This window comes from Artemia franciscana, unplaced genomic scaffold, assembly GCF_032884065.1.
Source record: "Artemia franciscana unplaced genomic scaffold, ASM3288406v1 Scaffold_904, whole genome shotgun sequence".
NCBI lineage: Eukaryota > Metazoa > Arthropoda > Branchiopoda > Anostraca > Artemiidae > Artemia > Artemia franciscana.
The window spans coordinates 37,260-62,063 of NW_027068993.1; the positions used below are offsets into that span (position 1 = coordinate 37,260).

Consider the following 24,804-nt stretch of genomic DNA (forward strand, 5'->3'; position numbering starts at 1 on the left):
ACAACAATTCTAGCCAAAAGAAGGTCAAAAAGCTATTGTGTGAAAATTCTGAGGTTGTCAATTGGTTTAGAATTACAAAGAATCAATATGCATATTGAGCCTCCTGTTTTAGAGGCAGTAATCCCGTACGGTGGCACATTCCTTTTTAAAGGTGTATATAGTCCTGCAAAACAGACGGTTAATATAGGCATTTATTTTAACCAAAAAGACTGTCCCACTGCTAAGTGGCGTCTTCAGGCATTTTGTGGTACAAAACAACAATTGTGGCCAAAAGAAGGCCAAAAAGATATTTTATTAAAATTCTAAGATAGTTATTTGTTTTACAACTACCAAAAAACTATATGCATTTCGAGCCTCCAGTTTCAGAGGTAGTAATACGAAACGGTGGTGCATTTGTTTCTAAAGGTGCAGGTAGTCCAACAAAATAACGGTTAATATAGACATCTATATGAGCCAACGAGATTCTCCCACAGCAAAGCGGCGTTTTCAGTTATTTTGTGGTGCGAAACAAACAGGTCTAGCCAAAAGAAGGTTAAAAAGCTATTGTCTGAAAATTCTGAAATAATTAATTGATTTAGAATTGTCTAAAAACAATACCCATATTAAGCCTGCATTTTCAGATGCAGACAAGCCTTACGGTGGCGCATTTGTTAAAAAAGGTGCAGGTAGTCCTACAAAATAAACGGTTAACATAGACATTTATTTTAGCCAAAAAGACAGTTCCACGGCGAAGCGATGTCTTCAGCTGATTTGTTTTGCAAAATAACAATTGTAGCCAAAAGAAGGCCAAAACGCTGCTGTGTGAAAATTTTGAGGTAGTGAATTGATTTAGAATAATGGAAAAACTATACGTACATTGAGTGTACAGTTTTAAAGGCAGTATTTCCACTATCATACGGTGGCACATTCGTCTTTAAAGGTGCAGGTTGGTCTGCATAATAAACGGCTAACATAGGGATATATTTTAATGCTTCATATTAGTAGATGATGACTGATTAAAAGATGATTCAGTTGAGGCTTGAAAAGATTGCTTGCTGTTATATAAAACAGACCTTCAGCTTTTATGGAGAAGGGTCGGTTGTTTATTATGGAGGTTGGGGTAGGAGTATGTCTTAAGCGTCATAAAGGTGCGTTCCTATTTCTCGGTGAGTCTTCAGATGAACGTAGCCAAATTCTGAAGCATCACCATATACAACACTAGCTAATGCTATATTGAGCAATTTCTCAAACGATTGGAATTAACTCGTGATTTTACGTATGTTATAGGTCCTTGTGATCTTCCAACTTGGATCATGTTGCAGTATCAATTGATTTGTTAGCCAACACAGTAAAGGTCGTATTTCATTACATATTGTCTGATCGTAACGCCATAGCCTTCTCAATCACTTACCAACCTTTTGGTCATCAAAGTACATCTCTTGGTCCTTCAGAACCTCTACACCATCAAGACTGGTCAAAAATTGATTAAGTGCTTTTTACTGCGTCGAGAGATTCAATTCTGGATAAAATAAGCGTCCCTATCACCTTTTAAGTAACTCCAGTTGCCTCAAGAAAAGAATCGGATCACTCTAGATAATTGTTGGGGCTTAAATTTACCATTCCCCGACAGAACTTGTTGTTAGGGCTCCGGTGGTATTGGCTGATAGGGACCCGGTGAAATTGGATGTTAGGGTCCCGGTGGGATTGAATGCTAGGGTCCAATGGAATTGCTAGCTAGAAGCTTGGTAGGATTGGATGTCAGGTGCCGGGTGTAATTGAATGATAGGACCCCGGTAAAATTACTTTCATCGACTCCAACTGGAATCGCTTGCTAGGATTCCCACCTATCTTTAATTCATGGTTTCTTTTTGCATATATTTTATACTATATCAGCTTTTTTCCCTTTTCATTTTCATTTGTTGTGTTTTTTTTTGCTTTCTCTGTTTTTTAATTATGCTTGTAAATTTGTTTTTTATTACTAATAAAACATTTATGTACGATAAAAGTTTGTTTCTTTTAGATGGCCTGTTCCAGGATAAAACTTCGATACAAAATCAGTTATGTAATGAAATTTCAAACGTCAATGCCATTTAATATCTGCTATGTAAATTAACCTGTCTAGGTCGCGTTAGAAAATTAATGACGCTGTGACACTCAGGTACATCTAATAGAACAAAAATCAATAGTATTGGGATGCTTGTGCGCTCTCATTTTGGGAGGGTTGGAAACATGCGAACCATTTAATCGTTGTAGAAGGTGGGCAGGAAATTCGCCTGTGCTTGAAATAGGTTATCATGAAGAAAGAATTCCGTGAACAATAATTTTGGAAAAGCTTTCATAGTCTATCTGCCCAGCACTCCAATCCCTTGAGAGTGAATCCCATTCGAATCCTAATGCGGACAAAAAATCTCGATTATAAAATTTCCCTGAAGCAAGCGTCATGAAAGAAAATTAAATCTGAAAAAAAAAACACCTTGAAAGAAAATGAAATCCCAAATGTAGAAAAAAATATATTTAAGAAAAAAATGAATTCCTGAAGAAAAAATCTCTTAAAGAATTATTTAACACCCGTGTGTCTACCGTCATTACGTAATACCCCACTTGTGCGCTGCCATTACGTCATTCCCAATAAATCTACCAGGTCACGTACGATTATATCACTCCTAATAAATCTATCAAGTCACACAAGATTGCGTCACGTCTCAAGTGCGCATTGTCATTACGTAACACCGTGTGTGTCCCCATCAGATACAACAGGGGTTTCCCATGAGGCCCTTACCTCTAACAAGACATGTGAGGTCACCTTGTCCTTTACAGAAGCAAATATTCAACGTTACGTTACAGTCAGAGAAAATCACTCTCACGTCAAAAAACGCCTTAAAGAAAAATATCTTAAAATGGTCAAGAGTTAAATGTCTTGAAGAAAAATGTCCTAAGAAACGTCCTGGAATGGGTTGAAACGTCTTGAAAAACGTCTTGAAGATAAAATGTCTTAAAACGTGTTGAAAAAATGTCTTGAAACGTCATGAAAGCTTCTTGAAAAATGTCTTGAATAATTTCTTGAAGAAAACACTCCCTATTACGTAGCAATAAAACCCTATTACGTAACAACCAAAATTAAACAATCCCTATTACGTGACAACCAAAGAAAAAACACTCTCTATTATTTAACAGCCAAATCCTATTATATAACAACCAAAGAAATCCTGATCTGGCGGTCCCCCGAATGTTTCTCCCGACATCCTTAGGTTTTTTAAAATAAAAACTCTCTGTATTATGTAAAACCCCAGCTGCATTATGTACAATCCAAAGAAATCATGATTTGGCGAGGCCTCTGAAGGTTTTTATTTTGCCCTTCCAAATATGTAATTGACACCTGCATCTCGAAGAAAGTATCCCTTATTACATAGTTAACACCTGCAATTTGCCCTTGGAGGGATTGCCGTTAAACTTCTTCATCATCTTAAATTATTAAGGGAAGAAAAGAATAGTGGCTGTGGGCCATTTTAAACCTGAAGAGGTCTCACGACTGATTAGATGACCACCAAAGATTAGATTCGAAAAATTACTACCAACGATTAGATTACCACCAGATATTTAATCTCTAGATGTCTGGTGGCTATTTACTCTTATGTGTATCAGTGGAATAGCTCCAGCAGTTTTATTAGGGGCTCATGAGGGGTCTCCATCTGGAGAGTCAAGTGGCATGGGCTATATAATATTTTTCTCCAAATTATTGGGGGGGCAACTGTCCCTTTGCCCATCCCCCGAAAAGACGCCACTGATGTGGATTGCAATACTTCTTTCTTATAATATCTGGTATTTAGTCAGGTAAAAAATCTATTATTCAGACTAGCCGCTCGATTTGAAACTTCTTCACGGAAAGATAAGTTTTCTAAGAACCGGTCAATGTTTCCGGGGATGCAATTCCTCACGACGCGATACCTTCAAATATTGGAAATACAATTACTGAAATTTCTGCAAGAGAATGCAGTGCCAGATTATAATTTCTTAAGAGATTCTCATAATAATAGAGTTTCTAAATGAGAAGGGTTGTCAAACCTCTTTAAGGAGGTCTAAAATTATTACGAAAATGCAAAGGATATATCGAAGCCGGTTGAGAAAACAAAGAACATAAATAGTTATTTTCAAGATAAGCGTGTATTTAAAATAAAAACAAGCTAAACATAGAAACAAAGTATTGACCTATTCCCTCCTGTTTCACAGACGTCCTAGCCAAGTGGTTAGTGCGATAGATTGATTGTTTGTCCCAGGGGACGGGGGGTTGCGTCCTGGTGTAACTGGTTATTTGGTTTGAAAGGGGGTCCCTGGCGTAACTCTGTAAGCTCGGCCAGAATAGACCCAGTTCTAACACCCTGGAAAAATTTAGGGAAGGTAAACAGGAAGGTTGTGTGAAAGCACAGGATGGCTAGCCCAAACTCCATTGCAATTCCTGGTTGAAAGGCCATGCAACGGAGAATAACACCGCCAGTAGGGGAAAATCCCTAACCATCTTCTCTACTTTTTTTGCCTTCCGCTTTTGTTTCAAAATGTATTAAATTAAAGTATTGAATCGTCTCCAAGTTAAAGATTTGTCTTCCCTAATGAAGCCTCTTTTGTTATACTTAAGAAAATTAAACTAAAATCCACGAAATACTGGTTTTGAAAGTCAAAAACCTGCTTAACCTTATTTTTCATAAAACACTGAGTCAAGAATGTTCTGTTAAGTATTTTGGATCCTCCACTGCTTAACCAATGCTTCTTACCAGCCCTGCTTACCCCAATTTACGCTATTGTGCCAACATTTTGATTATACTGACTTCCATATCGGCCAAAGTGACAATGAGCTGATAAAACTTGAATACTCAGTCAGGATAATATATTCGAAAAATATGTAGCCTAAGACTAGCAAAAAAGCCAACTTATTCGTTCAAACTGACCATAAACTGAAAAAAAATCTAACACTTAGTCATGGTTATATATTTTAAAATAAATGAGACTATCAAAAAAGCCAACTTATTGGCCCATATCTCTTCACACGCTTGGGCTGTAAGCCCTCAAAAACATAGCTCAAACTTGCTTTTCTTGCCTCTATACGTTGTTAGTGCCCCTCGCATGCTTTTTATCATTACGTCACATAATTGGTCCTTCTCTCTTAGTTTGTGTATTTTTTATGATTTTTTTAGCTTATTTCTATTGTTATGTTTTGAAATCATTATGCACATAATTTCTCATTCCTAGTCATTACTTCTCATATTACGTCACATTACGACATTACGTTTCATATTTGGTTTTTATGGCACTTGGTATTAACCAAGTGACATATAGCAATCGCAAATTCTGTCGGTCTGTCGGTCTGTCTGTCGCTCCCAGTTTTGCTACTTTAGGCACTTCCAGGTAAGCTAGGACGATGAAATTTGGCAGGCGTACTAGGGACCGGACTAGATTAAATTAAATTAAAAAAAACAACAAGTTTTTGTAACGGAAAGTAAGTAGCGACATTAAAACTTAAAACGAACAGAAATTACTCCGTATATGAAAGGGGCTTTTCCTTCTCAACGCCTCGCTCTTTACGCTAAAGTTTGACCCCTTCTCTTAACTCTACTTTTTAAAACAATAAGAAACTTCAGCGTAAAGAGCGGGGCGTTGAGGAGGAAAAGCCCCTTTCATATACGGAGTAGTTTCTGTTCGTTTTAAGTTTTAATGTCGCTCCTTACTTTCCGTTACAAAAACTTGTTTTTTTTATTTAATTTCTCGACGTTTTTGAATTAATGCATGTTTTGATATCGGGTCTCCGCACATAAATAATTATAACGAAATTTGCATATTAATTAATTGCAATTAATCGGAAGATTTTGAGAAAAAAAGCGAAGGAGGAGGCCTAGTTGTCCTCCGAGTTTTTGATTACTTAAAAAAGTAACTAGAACCTTTAATTTTTTACAATCGTTTTCATTGGTAAAAAATATACGTAACTTACGAATTAACTTAGGTGAAGAACTTCTATATTCGTATGTTTTTATTGGGTATATGAGGGGGTTAAACCCTCGTCGATACCTTGCTCTTTACACTAAAGCTTAGATCGTGTACCAATTCCTTAAGAATAACCTGTGAATCACAAAGGCCGTAGAATAAATAGTTGAAATTACTAAAAATACTTTAGCGTAAAGAGTGAGGTATAACGAGGAGATAAACCCCTCATATGCGTAATTATTTTTTCGTTTTAAGTTTTAATGCTGCTCCTTACTTTCAGTAGAAAAAACTTTTCATATTTATTTTTTCATTGTTTTTTCAAATAAAGCTAGAAAATCCTGCTTTATTTTTTACAAACATTTTCATTGGTAAAAAATATACGTAACTTACGAATTAATTTACGCAACGAACTTCTATATCATTCTCCCCCATGAGAAGTCTCTCCATGGAAATATCCTCCCACGTAAACCCCCCTCAACTCTCCCCCCTAAACCAAAAACATCCCCCTGAAAACGTCTGTACACTTCCCTGTAACCATTACTATATGTAAACACAGGTCAAAGTTTTCAACTTGCAGCCCTCCCACGGGGACTGCGGGGGAGTAAGTCGTCCCTAAAGACATAGTTATCAGGTTTTTCCGACTAAAGTGGATAAAATGGCTATCTCAAAATTTTGATCTGGTGACTTTGGGGAAAGAATGAGCGTGGGAGGGAGCCTAGGTGCCCTCCAATTTTTTTGGTCACTTAAAAAGGACACTAGAACTTTAATTTACGTTAGAATGGACCCTCGTTAGAATGGAGCCCTCTCGCAAGATTTTAGGACCACTCAGTCGATACGATCACCCCTGGGAAAAAAACAACAAAAAAACAAAAAAAAACAAACAAATAAACACGCATCCGTGATCTGTTTTCTGGCAAAAAATACGAAATTCCACATTTTTGTAGATAGGAGCTTGAAACTTCTACAATAAGGTTCTCTGATGCGCTGAATCTGATGGTGTGATTTTCGTTAAGATTGTATGACTTTTAGGGGGTGTTTCCCCCTATTTTCTGAAATCAGGCAAATTTTCTCAGGCTCGTAACTTTTGATGGGTATAACTGATCTTGATGCAACTTGTATATTTAAAATCAGCATTAAAATGCGATTCTTTTGATGTAACTATTGATATCAAAATTCCATTTTTTAGAGTTTCGGTTACTATTGAGCCGGGTCGCTCCTTACTACAGTTCGTTACCACGAGCTGTTTGATTAGAAATAGTCGTTTTCCCGATTTTACCATCTGGGGAGGAGTGGGAGCCCGTTAATTCGGAAAAATTGGAAAAATTGAAGTATTTTTAGCTTACGAACGGTTGATTAGATCTAAATGAAATTTGATGGTTGGAAGGATATTGTCTCTCAGAGCTGTTATTTTAAGTGCCGACCGGATCTGGTATCATGGAGGGATTTGGGAGGGGGAAACCTAAAATATTGGAGAACACTTAGAGTGGAGAGATCGGGATGAAACTTAGTGGGAAAAATAAACACAAGTCCTAGATACTTGATTGACATAGCCGGAACAGATCCGCTCTCTTTGGGGTAGTTGGGGGGGGGTTAATTCTAAAAAAATAGAAAAATGAGGTATTTTTAACTTACGAACGGGTGATCGAATCTCAATGAAATTTGATATTTAGAAGGATATCGTGCCTCAGAGCTCTTATTTTAAATCCCGACTGGATCTTGTGACATTAGGGGGGGGGGAGTTGGGAGGGGAAACCTAAAATCTTGGAAAACACTTAGAGTGGAGGAATCCGGATGAAACTTGGGGGGGGGGAATAAGCGCAAGTCCTAGATACATGATTGACATAACAGGAACGGATCCACTCTCTTTGGCGTAGTTGTGGGGGGGGGGGGTAATTCTGAAAAATTAGAAAAAATGAGGTATTTTAACTTACGAACGGGTGATTGGATCTCAATGAAATTTGATATTTAGAAGGATATCGTGTCTCAGAGTTCTTATTTTGAATCCCAACCAGATCTGGTGACATTGGGGGGAGTTTGGGGTGGGGGGACCTAAAATCATGGAAAACGCTTAGATTGGAGGGATCGGGGTGAAACTTGGCGAGAAAAATAAGCAGAAGTTTTAGATACATGATTTACATAATTGGAACGGATCTGCTCTATTGGGGGGGGGGGGGTTAATTCTGAAAAATTAGAAAAAATGACGTATTTTAACTTACGAAGGAGTGATCGGATCTTCATAAAACTTCATATTTAGAAGGACCTCGTAACTCAGATTTCTTATCTCAACCGGATCCAGCGTCATTGGGGGGAGGGACAATTGGGGGGACCAGAAATCTTAGAGAATACTTAGAGCGGAGAGATCAGGATGAAACTGGATGGGGAGAATTAAAACCTCTCTAAGATACGTGACTGACATAACCAAACCAGATCTGCTCTCTTTGCTGGAGTTGGGGGGGGGGGGGTAATTTTGAAAATTTAGGTATTTGTAACTTACGAAAGGGTGACTAGATCTTAATGAAATTTGATATTTAGAAGGATCTTGTGCTTTAAAGTTCTAATTTAAAATTTCCACCAGATCCCGTGACATTGGGGGAGTTGAAGAGGGAAACCAGAATTCTTGGAAAACGTGAAAATTGGGGTATTTTTATCTTACGAATAGGTGATTTTAACACCTTAGGTGATATTATTAAACAAATTTATTGGTAGTACGGTTTTTTAGGTAAGTCACTCAACCTGACTGCCAAATAATGAAAAGAAAACGAACAAAAAACAAACTCATTCTCAGTATAATATAGGTAGAAAACCAAAAATCTCTTTAACAGAGAGGAGGGATCAATTTATAGAGAGGAGGGATTAATTTTCATCTCAAATCCTAAAAATCTCACGAAATTGGGTGCTTAGATTTTTAGAATCGTGGAATTTATAACTCATTAGTATGTTTCGTGTATTATATATCTATGTGTAGTAAAAGAATTATTTTGCTTTCATGTTTTTTTTTATTTTAGTGTCTAGCTTTAGAATAGAAAGTGAAATACTCTTTGTGAGTCGAATCGCGAAATAAATTCATTCATTCATTCATCCTAGAAATCTTGCTCAATATTATTCCTATTTCCAGTTTTAACCCTGAGATTCTAATTTTTTTTATTTTAGATTTTAAATTTTTTTATTTTAGTGTCTAGCTTTAGAATAGAAAGCTAGATTTTATTTATTTTATTTTTTATTTTAGATTCTAAAATTTTTTATTTTAGTGTCTAGCTTTAGAATAGAAAGTGAAATACTCTTTGTGTGTCGAATCCCGAAATAAATTCATTCATTCATTTATCCTAGAAATCTTGCTCAATATTATTCCTATTTCCGGTTTTAACCCTTAGATTCTAAAAATTGTTTTATTTTAGATTCTAAAATTTTTTATTTTGGTCTCTAGCCTTAGAATAGAAAGCTAGATTTTGTTTATTTTATTTTTTATTTTAGATTCTAAAATTTTTTTATTTTAGTGTTTAGCTTTAGAATAGAAAGTGAAATACTCTTTGTGAGTTGAATCGCGGAAATCTTGCTCAATATTATTACTATTTCTAGTTTTAGCCCTTAGATTGAAAAAAAAATTTTATTTTAGATTCTAAATTTTTTTATTTTAGTGTCTAGCTTTAGAATAGAAAGCTAGATTTTATTTATTTTATTTTTTAATTAGATTCTAAGATTTTTTTATTTTAGTGTCTTGCTTTAGAATAGAAAGTGAAATACTCTTTGTGAGTCGAATCGCGAAATAAATTCATTCATTCATTCATCCTAGAAATCTTGCTCAATATTATCTTATTTCCAGTTTTAACCCTTAGATTCTCTTCCAAATTAACACCCTAGGCCTTTTACACTTTTATTGTAAATAGTTTTCCTTACATACAAAAAAAAAAACTCCGTTCTACTAGAACACAAATTTAAACATAGTGTAGGAGAAAAACCAGTGTTCCCAGAAACATAATTGGGTAATTAAAGTTGACAACTAGGGTCTACAGTAGTGTGAACAAGAGAAGAAAACAAACAAACGGCTATTTCACCTATATCACAACACGATTTTTTCGGTGTTGAAAAGGAAAACAAATTGAACCAAAGCAACTACAAAAAAGAGGGGAAGTGTTAAATATTCAAAACTGAAAAGAGACTATTCAACCAACGATAACTGCTCTAAATAAAACAGAAGATATGACTAGCTTACCCTTCACGCGTTGCTGCGACCTCGAAAGACAGGAAATTCATGAAAATTCCCCCCAAAGAAAATTATCCGTTGCAGAAAACTCTCCTGACGTGGATAATTCCCTCCGCTGAAAATCCTTCCCAGAATTAAATTCCTCTAAGAAAATTATCCCCCCCCCACGTGAATTATTAACAATTGTTTTTCTAAATTTAGAAGAACTTGACAAATCCCCCCCCTGAGAAGAATTCTTCCCAGGAATAATTCCCGTCCCCTCCCACCCATAACTCTCCTTCATTGGGAATTCAAATCGATAAATCAAAAAGCCTGATAATGCACTTATTCAAGGGAAACAAAGATCAATTTCTTTTCAAACATCATACTTTTTGCAATAGAACTAATTCTAGACTGACCGAAGTTGTTCATTACCTTACATTTAAAAATACTTCACTAATTTATTTTGATTAAATATGCAAAAAGTCAGATAAAGACATGCAAATCAAATTCTTTTTCATATGAAAAATTCAGCCCCCCAGCACTCCCCGCGGAAAATTCCACCCAAACCAAAAAATCCCTCCCTCTAAAAAAGTGTTCTCAAAAATTATCTCCACAGTATTTTGTTTTAAAGGTATTTGAAAATTGTGTTGAATTCTAAATTACCCAAACTGTTGATTATCAAATCCAGAAACTTATTGAAAAAGAAATTCTATAATTTCTGAAGTTTTTTAAATGACAGAATTCATAATTTATTTTTAACCCGTTAATCGAACATCCAGACAATGTGAATAATATCAACAGAAGGGACAGTCAAGTATTTATGTTTAAGGGTCTCTAATTTAAGTTAGTGCAAAAAATCTTGAGAGAGGTTTTTAAAAACCTACCCCAAAAAAATGGGGTAATGGGAAATCTTATACCTAAATCCTTCACAAAATTGTGCTAAACAGCTTCTTAAAAATTCTTGGTGATTGGATAAGCAATCTAGTATTGCATAAATGACTCTCACAGACAAACATATATTCGATATAAATTTTTTTGCTCAAATAAAAACCGAAAGAAGAAAAAAATATAGTCATGGAACTGCTCTTGCCACCACGCAGAAGCAACTGAACCAGCTTTTATTAACCTTTACTTCTTAATTTTTGTGATGTCAGGACAGTTCAGCTTTAGGTCTTCTCTAGTTTGGGGGTATGAATAATAGCAAAGCAAAAAGAAGAAAAACCTCATGTTTCCAAAAGCAAATCATACTATTGTGGCTAGAAAAATTATCTGTTGCCAATTTAGCAGCCAAAATTGCTTTTGCTTAACAAAGCATATTAAAATCAGCCCGATCACGAAAAAGCTATGTAACAAATAGCTAAAAAAAACATATGTGAAATTAACCCTGTTTAGCTCAATTCCCCCATTTGGTTTGGTGTAGTCCAAGAAAACCACGCAACCATTTGCTTACATTAACACTATAATTCACATTGAATCTATAGTTTGCACTGAACTAGTTTGAATACTACAAGGAAGTTTTGCGAAACTTATTTGCAAACCTATTAGGTATTATAACAGTTTCTAAGCTACTGCTCATTGTACTAACAACCAACTGCAGTTCCCATTCGCATGAGGTCTAACAAATCTCTGCACGCTCATATTTCAATTCACTCTGTTTAGATGCCCTGGGTTTACTTTGGTCTGTAGAAATGACTTGGTGCAAACAATATGAGCACTATGGTTTGCTTCGAATAATTATTTAATAAAAGCAATTGAAGCAAAGGATCACCAAAGATATCATATTTGTTATTTGGACCTGATCTCAGGTCTCCTGCTGGGCGCTGCTCGGCGTAAAGAGGGACTCTGCCTCCTCAAGCTGCTTTAGTCCGTGGCAAGCGCTTGCACGTAGCTAGGCCTGAGGTTTGCCATCACCAGGAACTCGGACAGGCTGTCAGAACATTTTTTTCTTTGATCGGCCGTGAGGTCGCTTCCTAAAAGCTTTCGTAGGGTCGAAGTTAAACATCGTCTTAGTGGGTAAGTGCAGGAGCATTCTAAGTAGGTATCAAAACCATCATAATGCATGCTCGGCTGCTTGGGTAGAAAAACGAGACTGCTTGGTGATGTGTAGCAGCATCTCGTTTTTCACGAAGTCAAACCACCGCAGATCTTCGATCCTCCTCAGGCTCTTCGACTTGGATAGATCGATGGCTTTTAAGCTATCGATGTATTTCTTATTTGGGGCTGCAAAGTATTTTTTTCGGTAGAATTTGGCGACCACACTCCTCTGAAAGGAGGATATTTGCCTCGGCTACTGGGGCTGTTCTATCAAATTTCAGCCAATGACTTTTTGTAAAAAGCGTCCAGAAGTAAAATTGAAAGATACCCCTTTGTCAAAAGAGAAAAAAAATTTACTGTCGGATCTCCAATTTTTAAAATTGAGGCTGTTTTTGTGCATCGAATTGATACTATGTGTTTACCCCCTCCCCCAATGTATGTCCATGGCATTTTGTAAAAGGGCCAAAGTTTACTTTTTCCCAAAAATGAGTTAAGAATTTGGTTCAACAGAAATTGATGAGATCTATCAGTTGGTATATTTAAAACGGGCTTATTTTTAATTCTGACCGAGTTATAAATTGTTCCAAAAGTGCGTAAAAGAGATTGCAAGTCCCTTATCTTCTAATTAACGATTCTGATTGAAAAGTTAACTAGAAATCAGTCTTTAAAGTTTCAAATTTTTTAAATTCTGATTTTTGAGAAAGATTTTTTCATTGTACCTTTTTAATTTCATTTTGCTCTCTTATAAAATTAGGAAAAGAGGACGCCACGGACGTGTCGCCACACAACCTTTCATTTTCTTTGTGAACGCGCAATTCAGATAATTTTAAACTCCTTTCTCGGGCTTTCTTTTTTAAATGATGTATGCTTCCAGGTTTTTTTTTGTTCCCCAAAGATTCCACGTGTTCTTAAGAAGAGCTTAATCGTTGCTTATTTAGAAATTCTTGTGTATCGGACAAGTTCTTTCTGTTCTTGCGCTATAATTCCTGCGCTTTCAAAAGGACGCAGGGAATTCAGTCGATGTTTGAATATTTCCTGATAGGGAATTTTTTGTTCTCATAGCTGGATATTCTTAGTTATTTAAGACAGAATTGTGATTTCTAGTGCTTGTGATTGGTTACGTTATCTTTATTTGCTGTCTATTGAGGGAAAATGAGTTTAATTGTAAGTGAATTTTTTATTCAATCATCTTGGCGAATTGCCATAAATTATGGGCGATTTGGCTCATTTGGCATAATTGCCATATTATTTTTCTTATGGCATGAACTGTGAAGACTAAGGCTAAAAATTTATTTGTATTTTTAGACTCAAATAGTAATAATTTGAATACATTTAAGTTTATTTCACAAATTTTTCCTGGGGGTCCCTTTGGAAGGTCTTAATGGGACAGCTTAAACTTTACACTAGCTAACTCTGCAACTAGAATAGTTTACGTGGTACGCTAAACGTACCACGTAAGTTTAGCAGTAGCGTACAATTATTACATTTTTGGTCAATTGATCATCTTACTTATCATTTCGTGGTAACGAACTGTAGTAAGGAGCGACCCGGCTCAATAGTAACCGAAACTCTAAAAAATGGTCGGAATAAAAATTTTGATACCAATAGTTGCATCGAAAGAATTGCATTTTAATGCTGATTTTAAATATATAAGTTTTATCAAGATTAGTCTTACCCATCAAAAGTTACGAGCCTGAGAAAATTTGCCTCATTTTAGAAAATAGGGGGAAACACCCCCTAAAAATCATACAATCTTAACGAAAATCACACCATCAGATTCAGCGCGTCAGAGAACCTTATTGTAGAAGTTTCAAGCTCCTATCTACACATATGTGGAATTTCGAATTTTTTGCCAGAACATGGATACAATACAGATCACGGATACAATAAATTGTAGAAGTATAAAGTTACAATAAATTGTAACTACGAAACTGCTGGTGGCATAAAGTGCTTAATAGAGCCAGTATTATTCTTATTTCGTTTTATTTCTACTGAGGGACTAAAGATGTGGCACCACTTCGGTACACTATGTGCCTATAATACCTCGTATTAGAGGAAAGGCAGAACTAGCCTCAAACATCCAATTTTTATATCAGCAGTCTACCCTTCTAAGTCTTTAGTTTCTGTGAAGTCTGATGAAATTTCCCCTACACTAGTTACGTTATTTGAATATAAAACTACGAAAAGACTTTATGCAACTAAGATAAAACTTGACAGAAATACCCTTTTTGTTTAGATAGGCCCAACCTGCCAATGGTTAGATGCAAGACCGTACCCAAGGGGATTACGGGGTTTGGCCATCCCCCCCTGAAAACGACTCATAGAAGTGTGACAAAAATACGTATATACCAATTTTTGATACGTTTTTCATTTTTTTTTACATCCCTAATATAGATCTTGAATTCGTCCTCGGTTTGATATCGTCGATACAGCTGGAGAAAATCATAGATATCGTACGTTTTATCTAACGAAGGCAGAACTAAGATTGAAAACGGTTGGACCAGCATGTAGCAGTACTCTACGTGTTTTTTTAGCGTATTTAAAATTATTTTGAACTCGAATTTACTTCAAATTCCAATAAAATTACTCCTAAATTATTTCCTTCGTTAATCTAATTTTTTAATCTAGAATGGCTAAAATTTCTTAAAATCATAAACAAGAAAATAAACATGAATAATATTCATGTTTTGAAGCAGTCTAAGCTATGTTAACTTTAGCAAATTTCCTTTCCACATGGGCTAGCCAAACTTCTCACTACTCAATTAGTTATAGAAGAAGCTGCAGTTTTACAGTGAATAAAATGGAATTATAACGCTACTTAAGCTTTTTGAAAATCAGATTAGAAGATTAAAGAGGATTTGCACATTTTTTGCACAGGCTGATTACTTGCACATTTTTGCTTAGTCTTCAACAATCACCACACGATAGATGTCCCTAAAGCAGAATATCATGGGAATGGAGAATAGTTGAACATTGCCTTACTTCACAACGTTTTCTTACAGCCTTACAATTTAAGTTTTAATCAAAATCAATACTTGTCCTTCAAGGTAGATTTTTCTCTATTGTTAGAATGTATATCCATGTGGTATATGTTTTAAGTGCCTCAGAAAGATTATTGTTAATCTTACAGAACCCCTAAGAAATTCCTCAATTTTCCTCAATATTCCTCAGAATTCCTCAATATGGCACATATTTTAAGTGCCTCAGAAAGATTATTGTTACTTCTGACAGAACCCCTTAGAAATTCCTCCATTTTTCTCAATATTCCTCAAAATTTCACAATGTGGCATATGTTTTAAGTGCCTCAGAAAGATTATTGTTACTTCTGACACAATCCCTAAGAAATTCCTTGATTTTCCTTATGAGGAAGCTATGCTACTTCCCTACCTAAGTCATATATAGGAGCTTTAAACTTGTTCAAAAATTTTAAAGAGGGTTTTCAAATGTCAAGCTGTAACTGCTATAAAAAGCTGTTGAATTCATATTTCAATGCACCCCAGAATAAGCCAGAATTCTGGTTGACGTCTCAGGGGCTACACAGAAAGCAAGTCGTCCTCGTCTGGTTGGGAGGATGTCATAAATAAAGATTTAAAGTAAATGGGAACTTTCTTGGAGGGTGTAAAGAGAGAGGCCTTGAATAGATTAGGTTGGAGGAGGAGCGTGCGTGGCTGTGTTGGCCTCAGGCGGCTTGGTGCTGCAGTGAGATATTAGTAGTAGTAGCAGTAATAGTAGTCATTTAAATAATATCTGATCAAAAAGTTCATATTTAAGAATACTAAAGATTGTGTTTTTTTTTTATTTTGTATATTTATTTTCTAAGTTAATAGCTTCCCATTGGCTCCCTGGGACTAGCTTTTTAAAGGTTAGCCTACAATAGACCACTCTGCTAAATATTAAATATCCATTTTCTGGGGAAGTAAAGAGAAAAAAACATATATTAATGAATGATGTTTATTTCTAAGGAAAAAAGACACTCACGACTGCTTTTTATGAGGAATAGTAAATTCTCTTGCTTCTCAAGATGGGGGCGTGTTATTCCCCTCGACCACCACTTTGAGGGATTTTGGATTACTATTTTGAGGGATTTCGGAGTTTCTGTAAATGTATTTTCACAATAAATTTTTAACCTTAAGATTATAACAGAGAGTTACTATTCCCGAACCAGCTTTAAATGGCGGTTTTTCCTTTCTGCATGGTTCTACGCATTCTCAAATTTTCGGTTACTATGAGCAAGAATACACTTTTTGCTAGGTTTCAGCTGCTGCTGCAACTATGATCAGCCTGTAATGCCGGGGTTGGTTCTCGTTGTGACCTAACACCGATTTATAAGCTTGTCAATTTTGAACCCCCCAAAGTGTCTACAATTTGGATAGGAGCTAGCTAATTTTGAGCCTTGAGAATAAACAGTAGCCTATATAAAATTGAGAGGACAATTTTTCCAAGTGGGGCAATTATGGACATTTTTTTCTAGGCAAAATAAACTCCACCGATCAAACTTTCTTGGAATAGATAGGCAACATTTTAACGATGAAAGATTATAGAATGCCAAAGATTATTTTATTGACCATCCATTAGGGACCAACCAAAAAACAAAACAGAAAAAAACAGGTCGTCCCCGGACGGAGCGGAAAGTTGCTATAAGAAAAAAATTAAAGGAAGTTATAATTTAAAACGGTGGGTGCAGTGAAGATTTTAAAATTAGATTAGCCAAGGCCCAAGGTGGTTTTCATATTTGAAAGCATGAGTACTTTGAAAAAAAGAGGAAGATTTGCTAGACATTTTCTAGAGAATTTGCCTACTGATTGTTTTGATAATTGGGTGACCATTTTTCAAATAGTAGTCTGTACAAAAAGTGTGGTTCAGTCCCGCTTTATAGGGCTATAATGAGAGAAAGGTTTAGATGGCTAGGGCAGGTTCTGTGGATGAAAGACGACAGATTGCTAAAGATTGCCCTTTTCGGCCAACCCCCTAGGGCTAAATGGAAAACAAATCGTTCTTGGTTGGTCTAGGAGGAATAATGAGACTTTCTATAATGAGAGAAAGGTTTAACCCCTTTCGGCCAACCGTCTGGGGAAAAACGGAAAGCAAATTGTTCTTGATTGGGCTAGGAGGAATACCTAAGGAAAGATTTAAGGGAAATGGCAACTTCATGGGAGCTTGTAAGCAGAGAGGTTATGAATAGATTAAGATGGAAGAGGAACAGGCAGAGCTCAGTTAGCCTTAAATGGCTTGGTGCTGTGGTGAGTATTTAATAGCTGTAAGTGTAGTAGTAGCAGTAGTAGTAGTAGTAGTCATAGAAGTAATAGTAGTAGTAATGGTACTAGTAGTAGTAACAGTGGTAGTAGTAGTAGTGGTAGTAGTAGTAGTAGTAGTAGTAGTAGTAGTAGTAATAGTAGTAGTAGTAGTATTAGTAGTAGTAGTAGTAGTAGTAGTAGTAGTAGTAGTAGTAGTAGTAGTAGTAGTAGTAGTAGTAGTAGTAATAGTAGTAGTAGTAGTAGTATTAGTAGTAGTAGTAGTAGTAGTAGTAGTAGTAGTAGTAGTAGTAGTAGTAGTCATAGCAGTAATAGTAGTAGTGGTAGTAGTAGTAGTGGTAGTAGTAGTAGTAGTAGTAGTAGTAGTAGTAGTAGTAGTAATAGTAGTAGTAGTGTTAGTATTAGTGGTAGTAGTAGTAGTAGTAGTAGTAGTTGTAGCAGTAGTAGTATTAATCTATATTTTTTGTATATTGTCAAACAGAGTCTATATTCTTAGTATGTATATTTTTTACTGTCTTCCGCAAAGTAAATATCTTTTATTTCAGGTTAGCCGCCGCCAAGCAAGCTGCTGCTGAAAATGCTGCACAGGGAGGATCATCTGGAGTAGGCAGAAGTATGGCTGGAGGCAAGAAGTCCACTGGCCATCATGGAAGTGGTCCAACTTCCCTCTTTATTTTTAGTGAGAAAAATATCATCAGAAAGTACACACGGTTCTTCATTGAGTGGCCATATCCTTTTTTATTTTTATTAATATACGTTGCTAAAAATAGCCTTAAATAGATCAGTACCACTAGTTAACCCATTTTAATTAATCCTTCAGTAAAATCACCCTCGTGATTAATAAACCAAGTTTCTAATACAATTTACAACTTGGAGTAATGAATAAGAAAGCTTAATATTATTATAAGACAATGCGTCTTAAACCCGCCTTTAATTTGATATTTTACGTACAAAACACTTGTTTACACATTGAACAATTTGTTTAAATATTTGTCACATTAAACATAGTAAACAGTTGTGTATTGAAAGCACTGTTTTCCTGTGCTATATTGAAAGATGGCTTTCTCGCAATTTCATTGGTTGATTTGATTTCCTGTTTCGTTTCCTGTTTGTTCGTAAAATACTTAATGACATTGAAGCCTTAAAGTCTTACATCATTGATGAAACAAGTTGACATTGCACTAGTGAGACCTCATCTGCATGATGGTCCTGAAATAAAATAAAATTAGTTCTTATCATTTGAACTGATACATATAGTAATAACGTTTACATATATCAAAAAATTTATCACTTTTATATGTTATTTTATTAACCTACTCTAATTTTTATCTTTGTTATTACTAGTCAATTTCTTTATTCTTACGTTACACAGAGAGAGTAGCGCCGAACTATTTACCAAAAATTAAATAAAATAAAACAAGTTCCTTTTAACTGAAAGTAAGGAGCGACATTAAAACTTTAAACGAACAGAAATTATTCCGTATGTTAAAGGGGTTGTCCCCTCCTCAACACCCCACTCTTTACGCTCAAGTTTAAATCTTTGTTACAACTCTACTTTTTAAAACAATAAAAAAAAACTTTATCGTAAAGAGCGAGGTGTTGAGGAGGGGACAACCCCTTTAATATACGGAATAATTTCTGTTGGTTTTAAGTTCTAATGTCACTCCTTACTTGCAGTTAAAAAAACTTGTTCTTTTTATTTAATTTCTGAACGTTTTTGAATTAATGGATGTTTTGATTTTGGCTTACTGCACGGAAATTTATATATTATTTTTTCCGCTAAATGGCTTTCTCATAGTTTTGATCGGAATATTTTGATAAAAAGCGGTGGAGGAAGAGTCCTAGTTGCCCTCCAATTTTTTGTTACTTAAAAATGTAACTAGATTTTTCTTTACGAAAGTAATAAACATGCGAAAATAATAAACATGCAAACCTTACGAATTAACTTACGTAACAAACTTCTATATTTTTTTTATTTTTATTACGTATATTAGGGGGTTCGCCCTCTCTTCAATATCTTGCTCTTCACACTAAAGCTTGAATTGTGTCCCAAATCTTTAAGAATGACCCCTGAATCACAAAGCCCGTGGAATAAATAGTTGAAAATACTAAAAATAATTTAGCGTAAAGAGGAAGGTGTTGTGGGAGAGACGAATCCCCTTATATACGTAATATCTTATGTTTGTTTTAAGTCTTAATGCTGCTAATTTCATCCAGCTGAAAAAAAATCATTTATTTTCTCATTTTTTTCTTTTTTTTTAATAACACTAGAAAATCCTGCACCCCTCGTGCAGTCTCTTCCCTCGTGATAAATTCCTCCATGGAAAGATCCTCCCACGTAACCCACTCCCCTCAACCCACCCCAACCCCAGCACGAAAAATCCCCCCCCCTAAAAACGTCTGTACACTTCATAATAACCATTACTATATGCGAATCATGATCAAGGTTTGTAACTTGCAGCCACTCCCCCGGGATGTTTGGGGGATTAAGTCGTCTCCAAAGACATAGTTATTAGGTTTTTGACTAAGCTGAGCAGAATAGCCATCTCAAAATTCTGATTCGGTGACTTTGGGAAAAAAGTGTGCGTTGGAGGGGGCCTAGGTGCCCTCCAATTTTCGGTCACTTGTAAAGCGCACTAGAACTTTTGATTTCCGTTAGAATGAGCCCTCTTACGACATTCTAGGACGACTGGGTCGATACGATCACCCCCGGGGAAAAAAAAACAAATAAACACGCATCCTTGATCTGACTTCTGGCCAAAAATATAAAATTCCACATTTTTGCATATATGAGCTTCAAAATACTTAAGTAGGGTTCTCTGATACGCTGAATCTGGTGGTGTGATTTTCTTTAAGATTCTCTGACTTCTAGGGGTGTTTTCCCCTATCTTCTAAAATAAGGCAAATTTTCTCAGGCTCATAGCTTTTGATGGGTAAAACTAAACTTGATGAAACTTATATATTTAAAATCGGCATTAAAATGCAATTCTTTTGATGGAACTATTTGTATTGGAATCCCATTTTTTAGAGTTTCAGTTACTATTGAGCCAGTTCACTTCTTATTACAGTTCGTTACCACAAACTGTTTGATCTAAGTAGCTCAATGCCTGTTCTGCACAAGATTTCTTGTGTTTAAAACAATAATTCTTAGTCTTTGGCTTCTTCGTAAGGTTGAGGAAGAGCTAGGGCTGTAATGAAAGTAAGATGGCTAGGCAGTGTTAAACGATGCCTGGTTTAAAGTTTCGCCGCCACAAAAATAAAAAGACGCCAAAAGCTTTATTTTCCTAAGTGAAAATGCGCCGAATGAATGGTCTTTACCCAAAAAATATGCTGATTTGAGAAATTCGATGCGCAGCTGCCCCATAAAAGTGCTGAAATTGTGCAAATGCGCCTCATCTGGCAACTCTGGGACTAGGAAGACTTTTACCAAAAAATATTTATAGATTGCCTCGATGGGGCTTTTTGGCCATTTATATATGGCTAAACAGAAAGCAGATTTTTCCCAAATGGAAAAGGAAAAGGCCATGAAGGAGTACTTTTCCAGCTATCTTGACATCACTTGGATTCGTGCAGCAATAGTTGTCAATAGTAGGTATAGCCAGAAAATTGTCATGGGCTGGATTAACCATAGCATAGATAACTTCGAAGACCACACTGCCTTTCCATGACGAAAGTAAAACAGTTCAAAATAGGGATGATACCTTTTTATTGACAGTGAATAGATATAAAATTATTTAACTGGATATTTCGAACACATATACAGTGTTCATCATCAGCAGTAAAACTCACTGTCAAGTCACTGTCAATAAAAAGGTATCATCCCTATTTTGAACTGTTTTACATTAACCATAGCGTAAACATAGACAATCTACTTGGGTCTTATGTAGGTTGTACCTACGTTTTTTGTCCAACTGATGAATTATGAGGACTGTATGCCATATTAAGATAAATTTGATTTTATACGGAAATTAATTTTGAAACGAATAGGATAAGAATAATTCTTAGGTACATGGGTTTGAAGGCTGACTGAGAAAACTTTTTGCAAAAAATTTTTCTTACAAAAGAATTTTGATCGTTCGTGACCCTTCAGATATTTAATCTCCGTAATTTCATTGTACTTCATCATCGGTGACCCAGAATCTATTGCGTATGTTGTACCATTGCCAGACCATTTGGCCGTCTTTTGGAAGTTCTTGCAAGACCATTTAGCCGCTCTTTGGAGGTTCTTGCAAGGCCATTTAGCCGTCCTTTTGAAGTTCTTGCAAGACCATTTAGCCGTTCTTTGGAAGTTCTTGCCAGACCACTTAACCGTTCTTTGATTAAGAACGGTTAGGCTCCTAAATCAAAATCAAAATCCGCCAGACCATTTAGCCGTTCTTTGGAAATTCTTACCAGATCATTTAGCCGTTCTTTGGAAGTCCTTGCCAGACCATTTAGCCGATCTTTGGAAATTCATACCAGACCATTTAACCGTTCTTTGGAAGTTCTTGCTAGACCATTTAGACCATCTTTGGAAATTCTGATTGTGAAATCGCACTTGAGAAAGCTGAGCCTTTCAAACAGTTCATAGTAACGAACTGTAGCTAAGGAGCGACGCGGCTCAATTGTAATCAAACCGAAAAAATGTAATATTGATACCAATGATACATCAAATGAAACGGATTTTTAAGACGATTTCAAATATAGTTTAGTCTTACCTATCAAAAGCTAGAAGCAAGAGAAAATTTGCCTTATTTCGAAAAAAGGGCAAAACACCCCTTTAAAGTCATAGTATCTCAATGAAAATCGCACCATCAAGCTCAGCGTATCAGAGAACCCTAGCGTAGAGATTTAAGCTCCTATCTACAAAAATGTGGAATTTTGTATTTTTTCCAGAAGAAAGATCACGGATGTGTGTTTATTTGTTTTTTTAGGGGTGATTGTATCAACTCGGTGGTCCTAGAATATCGCCAGAGGGTTCATTCGAACGGAATTTAAAAGTTCTAGTGCCCTTTTTAGGTGACCAAAAAATTAGAGGTCAACTAGGCCCTCCCCCACGCTCATTTTCCCCAATGTTACAGGATCAAAATTTTGAGGTAGCAATTTCGTTCAGCTTCGTCTACAAATCTAATAAATACGTCTTCGAGGACGACTTAATCCCCCGCGGTCCCCAGGGAAGGGGCTACAAGCTATGATAGGATCATGGGGGAAGAAAGTTTTCCATGACAGGGGTGCCGGATTTCCCTGTATTATTTAAAAAAAGATCAGGAATTATTTACAAAAAAGTTTTTCAACTGAAAGTAAGGAGCAGCATTAAATCTTAAGCCGAACATAAATCAACAAACCGAAAAGGTATGCTAGGGCCCACAATGGAATTGGATGCTAGAGCCTCGTTGGAATTGACTACTAGGGCCCAGATGGAATTGCTTGCTAGGGGTCCTTCGTCTTGATGGTCACCCAGTATAGGGCCCTGAAGGTTTCTTAAGACTCTCTGGTATGTAACAGCTTTTGCCCTCGTAGGTTTTATAAGAACCAGACGCTTGCATCTCTTATAAAACAATCCATACGACGTAAAAAGCAAACCCCATTACATAAAAATCTTAGAAATCCTGGGGCAAAGAAGCCCCTGAAAGTTTTTAAAAGACTCTCTATTACGTAACAATCAGGGTAATCTTTATTTAGCGAACCCTGACGGTTTTTTTTAAAGAAACTATTTGGTAATTAACACCTGCATCTCTTGGAAAATATTTCAGTATTAGGAAGCGTGCAAACCCCATTGTGTAGGTGTGCTATTCATGTGCACTATAATAATGCGTCAACCCAGGTATGCGAATAACGTCATGAGGGAGTAGTAGTTTCAATTGTGCGCCCCTATCGGTGCGTTTAAAGCTGGAACCTCAGCACTACTAGTTAGAAGTCAGAACTTCCGATTTTAAACGACCTGTGAGTTTTTCGAACAAAAATTAATAAGCTGTCATCCGAACTTTGAAACCACAGAGGCTCGACCAGGGTACCTAAATTTTACATATAATTTTACTTAAACTTTACTTGTTTTTGTTAAATTTTGATTGTTGAATTGTTATCATTGAAATTTTACTTGAATTAGTCGAACATGAAGCCTACCCTATTTGCTGTTTTAGTGTCCATTTTATTCGAAAAAAATTCGAGTAGCATTCTTATTTATTAGAATATATTTCAGCAAAATTAGAGAGTGCGTAAACTATACCAATCATTTGACTTCATATCAATGATTGAATTTATTAACAAAATTATTAATTGAATCCCTGATAATTCTTAATAATTTGATTTTGTTGAAGATATGGATGTTTGACAACAAACATGATGCTTAAGTTAGTAATAATTTGTGTTCGAATTATTCAGTAACCGTAGAGCATTAGTAGGCCTGTTAATTATAATGAACTCTGAGATAGCAAACAAAAACAGAGAACTTACTTGTAAGAACTACAAGTAATTTTAAGCACTTTACAAGTTTTTCCTTATTACTCCCTTAGTATCTCATAAATGAGCCAATAAGGGTCTTTGTTGCTTCTCCAGAAATTGCATTTCCTGGTCTGTCTAGATTTGTCGCTCACCATTACTTAACCAGACATATTAGTGATCTCTGTTTTCTAAAATAGTGGCTGATTTTCCCTCCAGAAATAAGGGATAATTTTGTCGGCTTACGAAAAGGTACCACAAAAACAAGCCAATTGTATCAGAGTAGAATAATGTCGTCACAAAATAATGTCACAGAATAATAAACGAATGGAAACATAGCATACTATTTAATACAGAGCTGTAGGACTGTAAACTCTTTTTTTCTCTTTGAACATATTATCTATGTTTTCCTTAACTTCTGTGCACTCCATTTGAATATGCTGTGCTTTTGACTATCATTGCCAACTGCATAGTTCTGGCGCTGGAAGAGCATCTTCCAAATGGAGACAAAACACCAATAGCCCAGGAATTGGTAAGTTCTGTTTTCTTACAATTGAATATTTTTTTATTTATTACATTTTTCTTATATTTTTTTTTATTCGCTTTTTTTCTGTTACTTAATTGTGGTATATTTTGTTACAATTTATATTTCTTATTAACGTTAAATACGTTAAAAAGTATATCCTATTTTTCAACGTGATAGACAGGAATTGGTAAATTTTATGTTCTTGCAATTGAATAGTTTTTAATTTTAATAGCTGTGTTTTTACCTCCTACATTTTGTTCTATATTTTGTTTTATTTGTTTAATTTCTTTATTTCCGTTACTTAATTGAGGTATATTTTATTACAATTTATATTTAGTGGTCCTATTTTTTTGTTAATGTGATAAGACAGTATTAATCTTTCGGATGGAAGTTAAGTACAGGAGACCTTAGCTCTTACGCTGGAAGGGTGAGAAGCGGTACCA

At 35.7% G+C, this 24,804-nt stretch overlaps 1 protein-coding gene across 1 annotated transcript in view; it reads left to right on the forward strand.

Moving 5' to 3' along the window:
• Positions 1 to 13,201: 13,201 nt before the first annotated feature.
• LOC136043745 (voltage-dependent calcium channel type A subunit alpha-1-like) overlaps positions 13,202 to 24,804 on the forward strand; it is a gene marked incomplete at its 3' end in the record, with an annotated part of 199,168 nt that continues 187,565 nt past the window's right edge. The window contains 3 exon segments of the mRNA XM_065728664.1: positions 13,202 to 13,330; positions 17,964 to 18,145; positions 24,261 to 24,367. Coding sequence (XP_065584736.1) covers positions 18,034 to 18,145; positions 24,261 to 24,367 — 219 coding nt within the window.